The 11,174-nt window shown below is 38.7% G+C and overlaps 1 protein-coding gene across 1 annotated transcript in view; it reads left to right on the forward strand.

Annotated features, from left to right (window-relative positions):
• The window catches only part of Dsg4 (desmoglein 4), a 29,274-nt gene extending 25,340 nt beyond the window's left edge, over nt 1–3,934 (forward strand). The window contains exons 15-16 of the mRNA XM_005373160.1: nt 872–1,083; nt 1,963–3,934. Of these exons, the coding sequence (XP_005373217.1) occupies nt 872–1,083; nt 1,963–2,730 (980 nt within the window). The 3' untranslated portion in view covers nt 2,731–3,934. The remainder of the gene's footprint in view (nt 1–871; nt 1,084–1,962) is intronic.
• Nucleotides 3,935–11,174: the final 7,240 nt, after the last annotated feature.

The following is an 11,174-nucleotide window of genomic DNA, read 5'->3' on the forward strand; positions in this document are numbered from 1 at the left end:
GGTACCAAAAAAAAAAAAAAAAAAAAAAAAAAAACAACAAAATGCATAGGTTAGCTCACAGCTCTGCTACTCTTCTAGGATGTCTCCGGGCAAGACCTAGCCTCTGTGGGCCTATTTCCCTCTCTTTGAAATGAGGCTGTTACAGCACCTGCTTCAAAGTGTTACTGTGAGGATACATCGACATACACAGATGTACATACTGTACATAACATACGAGCATATATATATTTTGTATTATGTATGTGTACACACACACTACATACATATATACTGTGCTACAAAACGCACGTTAAAATAGTGCCCGGCACAGAGTAAGCGCTGTGCAATGATTATTTATAATATAAGCTGTTGAAAACAGAGAGGGCAGCAAGTGTGTTCTAACCATAGATTGGATAACTCTCCTTAAACTGCACTGGCGCTTTGGCCCCACCGTTTGTTACACTCTTCTAACCAACCCCTCTCCAGTCTCACTCACACCTTAGAACACTGAAAACTACCCCGGCTATCCGCTAGGATGGAGCCAAATGCAGAGTGGCCCGACTCTGGAGCATATATTCAGACTTCCTAGCGATGACTCCTTGATATCCCAGGCCGGGGCCCATGATCGCTCTCCTTCGAAACCCGCGTCAGGGAGACCTAGGGCTTTCACAGCGAGCGCCCGGGTGGTCACAGGTGGGCTGGCCTCCTCGCCAGCAGGAGTCTGCGCCTGAGCGGAGGAGAGCCTGCTCCTCCTCCCCAGCTCCTTCTGCATCTGTCACTTTGATTTTTGTCGTCAGGCCTGGAGACACTGGTTTCATTTGTGCATCACCTGGCCTGGCTTTCCAGAGCCACTCCGTGTGTGCATGGTGACACGGCTGTCCTCTCTTTGCAGAAATCTACACCAACACCTACGCGGCCGGAGGGACCGTCGAAGGGGGCGTGTCCGGAGTGGAGCTCAACACCGCCGTGGGGGCCGCAGAGTGCCTGGCGACCGGAGCGGCGGCAGTGGGCGCCTCGAGGAAGAGGAGCTCCACCATGGGCACCCTGCGGGAGTACGCGGACGCCGGCCCGAACGTGGCCTTCCTGGACAGCTACTTCTCCGAGGTGATGTGCAACAGTGCTCACCATGGCAACAGCTCCTTCTGCAATACAGTACATTCTTTCCTGACACTGTGCCAGTCTAAATAAAAGAATACTTCACTTTTTGAAATGCACAACGCCAGGTTGCAGCAGTGTATCAGGTTCCGTTGCCATCCCCCCTCTTTAACACTGCAGAAAACAAGGCTGGCAGCCCTCACGGTTCTCCGTTTCCTCTTTCCATTCTCCTGTCTTCCTTCCCTCTTGTTTTCTCATTGTTTCTCAGAGCGTGAGCAAAGCTGAAGGATGCTGATCGAGAAAAAAGGAAGTGTGCTTATGGCCTCTTTGTAAAGTCCTTCCCATTCTGCAGGAAGACGGTGCCGTTGTAAACTACACCTTAAAAGCAGTAGTTGAAAATATTGTTGCAGAACGTAAGGAGTGCTATCAATTATTTAAATGACCGATGGATACCAACTCATCAGTCTGTTCAATGAATGGGCACAATATGTAAAAATTGTTGTTTAAAGCCCTTATAAAAATCACACCTATATCAAAGGAGTTCTAGCATTAATTTCAGAATTGCACTTAACCTTTTGTTCCTTCAGCTACAAGCAGTGCATTGTGAGACAAATAAAACAAAGATGAATTCTCCTTTCGGTACAGGAACCGAGAGCCCTTCCAAATCACTTTAGCGCTGCACTTAAAAACAGTTCTGGAATTCGGGGCGATTTGGGGAGACTAGACACCTCTGCGTTAGTCAGTAATACATCAAAGTACTAGTGTTCTTCCATTCATCCCATAAAATCTTTTTAGATCAAAAGTCTCTGAAGCATTGCTTTTATTCATCTTTGATAGTTTTGATGGAAAAGAAATGTTTGTAATGTCCTGTTTTTCTTCTCATTTTAGAAGGCGTATGCATTCGCGGATGAAGACGAAGGCCGACCGGCCAATGACTGCTTGCTCCTTTACGACCATGAAGGAGTCGGGTCTCCCGTGGGCTCCATCGGCTGCTGCAGTTGGATTGTGGATGACTTAGATGAAAGCTGCATGGAAACCTTAGATCCAAAATTTAGGACTCTTGCTGAAATCTGCTTAGACACAGAAATTGAGCCATTTCCTTCACACCAGGCCTGTATACCTATCAGTACTGACCTCCCTTTGCTCGGGCCCAACTACTTTGTGAATGAATCTTCAGGAATGACTCTCTCAGAGGCTGAATTCCAAGCAGAAATGGCAGCGACGGAACCAGTCATTCATGGGGACATCATAGTGACCGAGACCTACACTACTGCTGAGCCATGTGTCCAGCCCACTACTATTGTTTTCGACCCACAGCTTCCACCCAATGTTGTAGTAACTGAAACAGTAATGGCACCTGTCTATGATGTTCAAGGGAATATTTGTGTACCTGCTGAGATAGCCAACACACACAATGTATACTATGCTGAGAGAGTATTGGCTAGCCCGGGGATGCCTGACGCGAACAGTGTTGGCATGGCTGATGCTTGCATGGGACCTGTGATGAGTGGTGGGATTTTGGTAGGGCCAGAAATTCAAGTGACACAAATGGTGAATCCAGACATTCACATAAGCCAAACCATTGGCTCTACATCCCCGATGACATCTCGACATAGGGTAACACGATATAGCAACATACATTACTCCCAGCAGTAAAGGTTCTACATGGAGACCTTATACCCTAAGAATCACCACCACTGTGTCCATCACAGACATATAATGTACTATATTAACATTTTAACAGTTAAAAAGCATTCAAATATTCTGTTTAATGTGGTTCTTTGATTCATTGGGAAGGGGGAATAGGGCTAAGCACTTTAGATAAAACTTTTTTAGTTTTTCTGATTTTAAAGAATATGCAAAAAACCGAAGAAAAGTTTTTTCTACCCTTTGACACTGTCAAACAAATAGCAAATGGTTTATTTTGCAAGTCCTACAGGTCCTAAACTCTATAGAAACAGTCTCGTAAATGAAGATGCTCTTGTTCTTGAGAGTTGCAAGAGAACCTTTACCAGCATCCACTGGCCATATTTTTCTGTAAAGAGATATTTCTACTAAAATGTATTGACTGAAAAAGTGAATGCAGTGTACACTTCAGAAAGGAACTTGAGAAGGAATATGAAGCATATATCTAAAATCATTTGTTTCTCCACGTCATTTCTCAGGATAGGCAATATTAAGCAATACAGCACACTTAGTATAAAAAAAGAGTTTGCCAACTGGAATTGGCTCATGAAAAGGAAATATATATGAATTTTATTGTGCCTTATTGATTAATGTAATTAGCTATAAATTAATGTAGAATTGCAAAAAATTTTGACAAGTCTACAATAAACAGATCTGGGAGAAAACATTAGCATTTTCCCTATATTTACTAATTATATAAAAAGTGAAACAGTTTAATAGTTGTTGACCTGAATCATAGAGATTTTATTTGACAACTGGATGAAAGCTCATCTCTACTTATATATTCAACAATATTTACTTAGAATGCTATTGAATGTTGGTCTTAGCTCTGTGAACATAGAGCTGAAGAAAAGAGATGTGACGTGTGTCCTTATAGAGCTTTCAATTCATTTCTAGACCCAAGATAAAACTCTGAGATATGGCCTTGAAATTCTTATCAAACTGTGTAAATTCATTACCAAGTTGCATTTCTCTTTCTAATAAAACTGTTTTACATTGAGTGAATAAAATGGAAACCCCCTCACAGGATGCTTATTTTTAGTAAGCATAAAGCTGGCTTAAGAAAAAGAAATTCTGGGAAGTACTTTTACTGAATTCTGTAACATATGTAAACTACATAATAGTAACTATAATGTGACTAGAAAGACACTGTAAATGAAATAAACTTATTTTGAGGGCTCATTCCTTTTGGAAAGAAATAATTATAGTACTTGTCTCTTTTTTGTTCCTTTATGAATTAAATCATGGTCGAATTTGAAGCATCTCATATAACCTCTTGCTCAGCTGTCCCATTTCATAGACAAAGAATCTAGAAATAAAGAGATTAAATGACCACAGTCACTTAGCGCTGCTTTGGACCCACCTCTCAGATACCCTGGCCAGTGTTTCAGTATTATAACTCCATCAGAATAGAAAGAATTTAACTTTGTCTATTGCATAAGCAATTAAAGACTAATTGGAACAAAAAATACCTAATTGAAACAAAAAATAGCTTCATTGGAACAAAAAATATCTCTCCAAAAAAGAGTGGCTAAAATATTGTAATGCTAGATTTACATATTTTGTAATAGTTTCCAAATTATACACACTGCCAACTGTTATTGTCATTCTTCACTTTAGTTACATCAAAGAATCTGCTACATTTCACTCATCTATAGTTTCATTAAATCCATGTGGTAGCCAAGCACCACTGCTTCCATGACCAATAATTCTAACACTTATTAAACAACTAATGATAATTAAGTGAATGTACTGACACTTGAGAACGAAGAATAAAGAAGAACTAAGCATTTAACCAATAGATTAAAAATTTTTTAAGAGATAAAATTACTTGCACAAAGGATTTTTAAATATGCTTCTTTGAACTTTTTCTTCTACCTCTTTATCAATATGCAAAAGAATGCTGATTTATTTATCAAGTAAACTTGATATAGCAATTTTGTTAAAGTTTGGAAATGATCTTAGATATCTAGGAAATGAGATTTAATAAATACATATAATAGCACTGCCAAGGATCCCTTTCTCCACACCATCTGTGCAGTAAGATCAGATCCATTGCATTTTCTCAGGGGTAGACTGAGCAGGCACATGCCCATCAGGCCAGGCTGGTCAAGATTGCTCACATGCCACTCAAGCATCTCGAATCAGCTGATCTGTAAATATCATCTCAGGCAAAACAAAAAAGCATAAGGCAAGTTCCTCCATCACTGCACACAGCATAGGGTACTGATTTATCTAGGAAATAAACTTGATATAGCATTTTTATTAAAGTTTGAAAATGATCTTAGACATCCAGGAAATGAGATTTAATAAATACATATAATAGCATATAGTTTGAGCTATATTGCCAGACCTGTGGAATTACTTGAGGAGACAGCATCCGTAAATGAATAAATGGCTTTTTTGGAGAAGTCCTAAGTGAAGCGGAAAGAAAAGATTTATAAAATAAGAGTATTTATGAACTTGTTCAAAAGAAGTCATTTAAAAAAGATTTATCTTTTGGACTAGATATTTCTGATTGCAATATATTACTAAATGTGATCATGTTTTATATATTTCTTCAATTAAAGGTATGTGCTAAAAAGAGAAAAATGTTTCATTTTATCCTTGGTGCAAGTACTGCTTCACACATACACCCAGATACACATTCAGAAAATGATTCCCATTTTTATTAGATGATTATTATCTTTGCCACTGTGAGCACCATATAGCAACATAGATTCATTTGTAAACTGAACTTCAGAATAATTAATTTGTTTGGTAATGATAAATTGTCTCCATAACATCATTCCTTTATTTGTGATTGTTCATTATAAAATAATGAATCAATTGAATAAACATCAGAAATTGTCTAGACACTGTAATTATAGAGTTAAATTTAAATTCAACAAAATTAACTATGATTTCTGTACCACTCAAGCCAATTTCTTTGGAAATAATGAAAGAATAATTGATTTCAATTAAGGGAATAGAGGAAGCTCTACAAAGATGGTGAAATCTGGCTCAGGCAAATGGAGTTTTGTCTGACAAGGGATACAAAAGTATACAAGCCAAAACATAGGCTCTGTCCAAAGACTATTAAGCAATCAAATTAATTTTTGAAATAATAAAATTATCACATAGTCATTTTTAAAATATTGTTACTGCATGAATTACTCAAAATGCACTACCCTACTGTCTTGTTTACTTTCTCTCTTTGCTGACACAAAATACCAGACATCCAGAATTAAGGAAGAAAAGGTTTATTTAGCTCACAGTTTGTGAAGATTTCAGACTGTACTCAGCTGGCTCCAAGGCAGAGTGGCACATGGCAGAGGGCAACAGTTCATGGTAGCTGAAGATAGCAAAGGCAACAAGAGCAAAAGGAAGAAGCAGCGGCAAGCAGCCTCTTTGTCTTACACTGTATGCAAACTACCCACCACAGAACAGAGGTCGCACTCACATCCAGAATTCCAACACTGGACCATGAATCAATCATATACCCTGGAAGCCCACCTCATGACTACATGAGGCTTTAGGGGGACATCCAGACACAAACCATAACACCTATTCAATTCTCAAAACAACATAAGGTGTGATTTATCGCAAATAAAGACACTAAAGCTAAGAGAAATTGTTATCTTTACATTAGAGCATTAGAAGCCAGGCATGGCTGTGCACACCTGTAATCCCAGCACTGGGGAGGCTGAGGCAGGAGGATCATTGTGAGTTTGAAACCAGCCTGGGCTACAAAGTGAGCTCAAGTCCAGCCTGAACTGCAGAGTGAGACTCTGTCTCAAAAAGACAAAAAAGAAAAAAAAAAAAAAAAAAAGAAAGAAAGGAAAAGAGAATTAGGGAGTAGAAGAGTTAAAGTCAAACCCAGGAATTCCCAACTCCAAAGACTTTTATTCCCACCAAATTCTATTGATTCAATTCTGGAAGGATACGTGAGAAGCAGGTAAAACTGGATCTCCTTAAGAAGTTGGATTTAGGGGTTGGGGATTTAGCTCAGCGGCACAGTGCCTGCCTGGCAAGCGCAAGGTCGTGAGTTCGATTCCTGGTACGGAAAAAAAAAATAAAAAAAAGTTGGATTTAATTGGTTAGAAAATGGGAAACCAGTGAAATGTTTGTGCCATTAATGTCCGGGTCCCATTTTATGAGATGGTCTTCTGGCGGTCGCATGACAGCTGGTGCGCTGCTGACCACCAAAACACACACACTCTCATTACAGTCCACTAAGGCAGAGAGCCCTGTAATTGTTTCTGTGGCAGTCAGGATCTGACTCACCAACATTCTAAGCCTAGGTCTTTTTTTTTTTAACTAGGAATCAAACTCACGACCTCACACCTGCCAGGCAGGTGCTGTGCCACTGAGCTATACCCCAACACTAGGGGGTCCTTTAGATCATCACTAAACTGAATAGATTAGCACTGGATTTCCTAAACTGATGCCAATGAAGCATTATACAATTAGCCAAACTACTTGTTCACTGGATGCCCTTGACCTTTTCTATTACTTCAAGCGAAGTTCATATTAGGACTTATTTGTAGTTTGTAAAACAAGGCATGGTTTCCTATACTTCTGTCACTCTGCATCACCCTCGTTCTTAATCTGGAAACTACTCACTTTATCTGTTAGCTTTCTCTTACCTCTCCATGCTCACTTCAAGTCTTGCCCTTTCCCACGAGTGCTGTTTGACATTTCTTCCACTGCCCCAAGGTGCTTGCTTGGTTAACTGTCCCTCCTTGTCCCCTTCAGTAATGGACACGCTGCCCTTCCTCTGTCTGCTAACCTCTCAGCGACCTGAGAACAAGCATAATGTTTCTCCCCTTTCCCTACCTCCAGTGTTAGTAGAACATCTAGTATACAGCTTCACTTGTTAATTTTAGGGTAATGCAGTCCAGTTCTCTCAAGCACCCAAAAGCAAGTGTCTGCAGTTCACCAGTATCGCCTCTAGAGAGCAGCCTTTGGGATCACCTTCCAAAGCTTGGGTAAACTTCACCCTTGGGGAGAAGGTGCTTGTACGTACATAATTCACAATGGCATCGACTTTGCAGGAGAAATGAAAAAGAACTTCTAAAAAGTTATGTAAGGTAACTTCTCATGCTTTTTGAGAGAAATTATGGTACAGATCAATAAAAGAAATACCACAGTTATAAAGTGAATCTAGAAAATGTAGCCCCTTAAAGATTTTAAAAGTAGGGGCTGGGGATATAGCTCAGTAGCACAAGTGCCTGCCCAGCAAGCGTGAGGTTGTGAGTTCGATTCCCGGTACAAAAAAAAAAAAAAAAGGAAGATTTTAAAAGTAGATGAGGAGGCAAAACCGATAATTACAATCCAGCACAGACATCCCAAACAGCCAGTTTTTAGAGCAACTATAGCAGATTTGCTTTTCCTAGAGTTGCTCGAAAAAGAAGTATAACATCCAATTGACATCAGTTTGATTACTGAATTTTTTCTGTCATACTTTTCTGCAAGTCAGTTTTTTTTTCAGATTATCGTGAACATCATTCTGTCAGGACATAGACATACTTCATTTTTCAAAAATTTACAGAGTATTTATAAATTTGTACCACAAATTTTTACCATCACCTTACTACAGAAAAGGTTGATTCCAGCTTTTGTTATTATAAATAATGCTATGTGAACATTTACATATATATTACATACACACAGAAAAGCTGAAACATTTCTATAGATTAGGTTCTCAGAGAGAGCGCCACACCAAAGGATATATGAAAATAATTTTTATAGATGGTTCCCAAATTTCCCTTCCAAGAGGAATGAATATCCATTTAATTTTCACTCTCTGTTGTTGAGAAGACTTGCTTAACCATAAACTTAATAATTGATATTATCAATTTATAATGATTAATACTCTAGTAGGAATTAGGATTACTTCATATTACCTACCCATTATACAGAATCTGACATCTAGTAAATATAAATTGACTAAATCAAAGAAAGAATCATTAAATAAATATTATGTTACCACATATACTTAAATATTTCTTAGTCTCTCTTCTCTTGCATTGATCTATTGTCATAGATGTTAATAATTCTTTTACTGAAGCCATAATACACTGTTTTTCAGTTTGTTTTGATAACTGCTGGGGATAGTCTCCACTCATTATTGTTTTTTAAATTATATATATATATTTTGGGGGGGGTCTCGCCATGCAGTTTAGGCTGGCCTTGAGCTCACTTTGTAGCCTAGGCTGGTCTTGAACTCACAACAATCCTCCTGCCTCAGCCTCCCAAGTGCTGGGATTATAGGCATGCACCACCACACCTGGCTTTAAATTATATTGACACTTCTAATAGATTCAAGTTTTAAAAAGTGAAGGGCTTTTAGATACAAAAGATATTGTGAAAGGGAAAGAAACTGCTCACAAGGAAAGAATAACTGGGATGGGGGAAGGAGAAAAGAAGGAAGGAATATATACACACACACACACACATACAAGATAGCTAAGATAATTTCTATTAGTACTACTAATTGCTATTAGTTCATTGAAAGGAACAGTTAGTGTTTATATTGTTTGATCAATCTTACATCTGGTAATCTGAGCAACTATTTTGAAGATAACAATATGCAATATAATAACCATTATTAATTTCCTATCATCTTATTTTGAAATTCTGTATCATTTTTATTTTTATTATATTTTAAATAAAAATATAAATAAATAAATAAATAAAATAAAATTACACTGAATTTGTAGACTAATAAGTTTGAAACCTTCAAAACTCTAGCACTAACCTATGTCCTTAGCTTGTTATGTTATGATGTTTATCCAGGATACTTTAGAAGAGTGTTAAAATTAAGTTATAAAATCAGTAACAAAGCCTGTTCATATTAAAATTACCTTTCAGGAGCTGGGCGTGGTAGTTCACACCTGTAATTCCAGGACCCAGGAGGCTGAGGCAGGAGGATTACTGTGTATTCCAGGCCAATCGGGGCTATATAGTGAGCTCAAGTCCAGCCTGAATCACATAGTGAGACTCTGTCTCAAAAAAATCAAAAAGATTGCCTTTCACTGTGGCACTATTTTGCTTTTTAGAAAAGTATTACATTGTATTTTTTAACAAAAATTTGAATTTAATTTGTATAGTTTGGATTTTTTAGAAGAATTTCTTACATATAAATTCTGTACCAATAACAAAAATGTCATACAGCAGGGGGCAAAATAGAGTTGTCAGTATGAAGACCAGAATAAACATTATTTGCTTTTCATCATAAATACTTCTCTATTGTGATAGCCAAATAAATGAACCCTAAACATCAGACTTACATATCACCTGGAGAACCCCATTCTTAGAAAGCCAACATATGATCTTAAACAAAAGCGAACAAACGAAAGATTGTGAGATATTTTATCATCCTTAAAAATAATAAGGTAAAAAAAAGAAACTATCCAACGTAAGCCTGTTTTCACAACAACACTGACCACTGGGTGGTTACGGTTGACAGGCGGGCAGCTGCGCAAGCCGGGGTTTGTTCTCTGGCTCCCACAGGCTGCATCGCGCCCAGGCGGGGCAGCGCACAGAAGCCAAGTCATGATGTGGATAAAATGAGACTAAGGAAAGTGAGGCACGTGGAAACTGAAGACCACCCCTATCGATGGCTGTTGACGTAGAAGATGGACCCTGAGCACTAAAAATGTTTTCCTTAAAAAGAGGCTCACACTTTGGTTAGAAAACCATAGAGCTCAGCTTGTCCGTGACTAATAAATGAGTAAGTCAAAGGTGAGAGAGGCTGAGTGTGTGTTTAATAGGGAGGCAGGGAATTGTGTGGTGACTAATGGTGAGGTGTGGGTACAAAAGTCACAATGCGCTCCGTGCGATCAGCACAAATACTGATTGACTAGGACGTCTTCATTATGTGTTTAACAGGGAGGCTCTGACGGGGTGGGGACATTGGTATCAGTCAGACAAGAGCCGCCAGGCGAGGGGAACATGAAATAGATAGGAGTTACCGAGAGGGGAGAAGGAAAAACCAATATTTATTATGTGTCTAGCATTACATTAGCCATGCATCAAATTTTTTCTCATTTAATCCACCTTATGACCTTAATTTCCTATAAATGAAGGAAATTAAGAACAAGAAAAATTATATGGAAACTCACAAGCACTTCCAGTTCCCATTCATTCATTCAATTGTTTTGAGCATTTTCGCTTTACGAGCAAATTGCTGAGGGTTGAAATATAAAGTAGTTTTATAATCAAGGTCCTCACCATCAGACACAGGAAGAAGCGTTAAAAACACAGCTTAGCAAGTGTCATAAAAGTGGTGAGAATGAGAGTTCCCATGGAGAAAATAAAGGTGCCCACCCTAGCGAGCTTAGGAGAGACCTTTGCTAAGAGAAGACCTTTGCGCCCCAGTCTGGAAAGAACCACAGGAAATGGCCCAGTGAAGAGATGAGAAGGATATT

The sequence above is a fragment of the Chinchilla lanigera genome, unplaced genomic scaffold (assembly GCF_000276665.1).
Source record: "Chinchilla lanigera isolate Chin_1 unplaced genomic scaffold, ChiLan1.0 scaffold00001, whole genome shotgun sequence".
Lineage (NCBI taxonomy): Eukaryota > Metazoa > Chordata > Mammalia > Rodentia > Chinchillidae > Chinchilla > Chinchilla lanigera.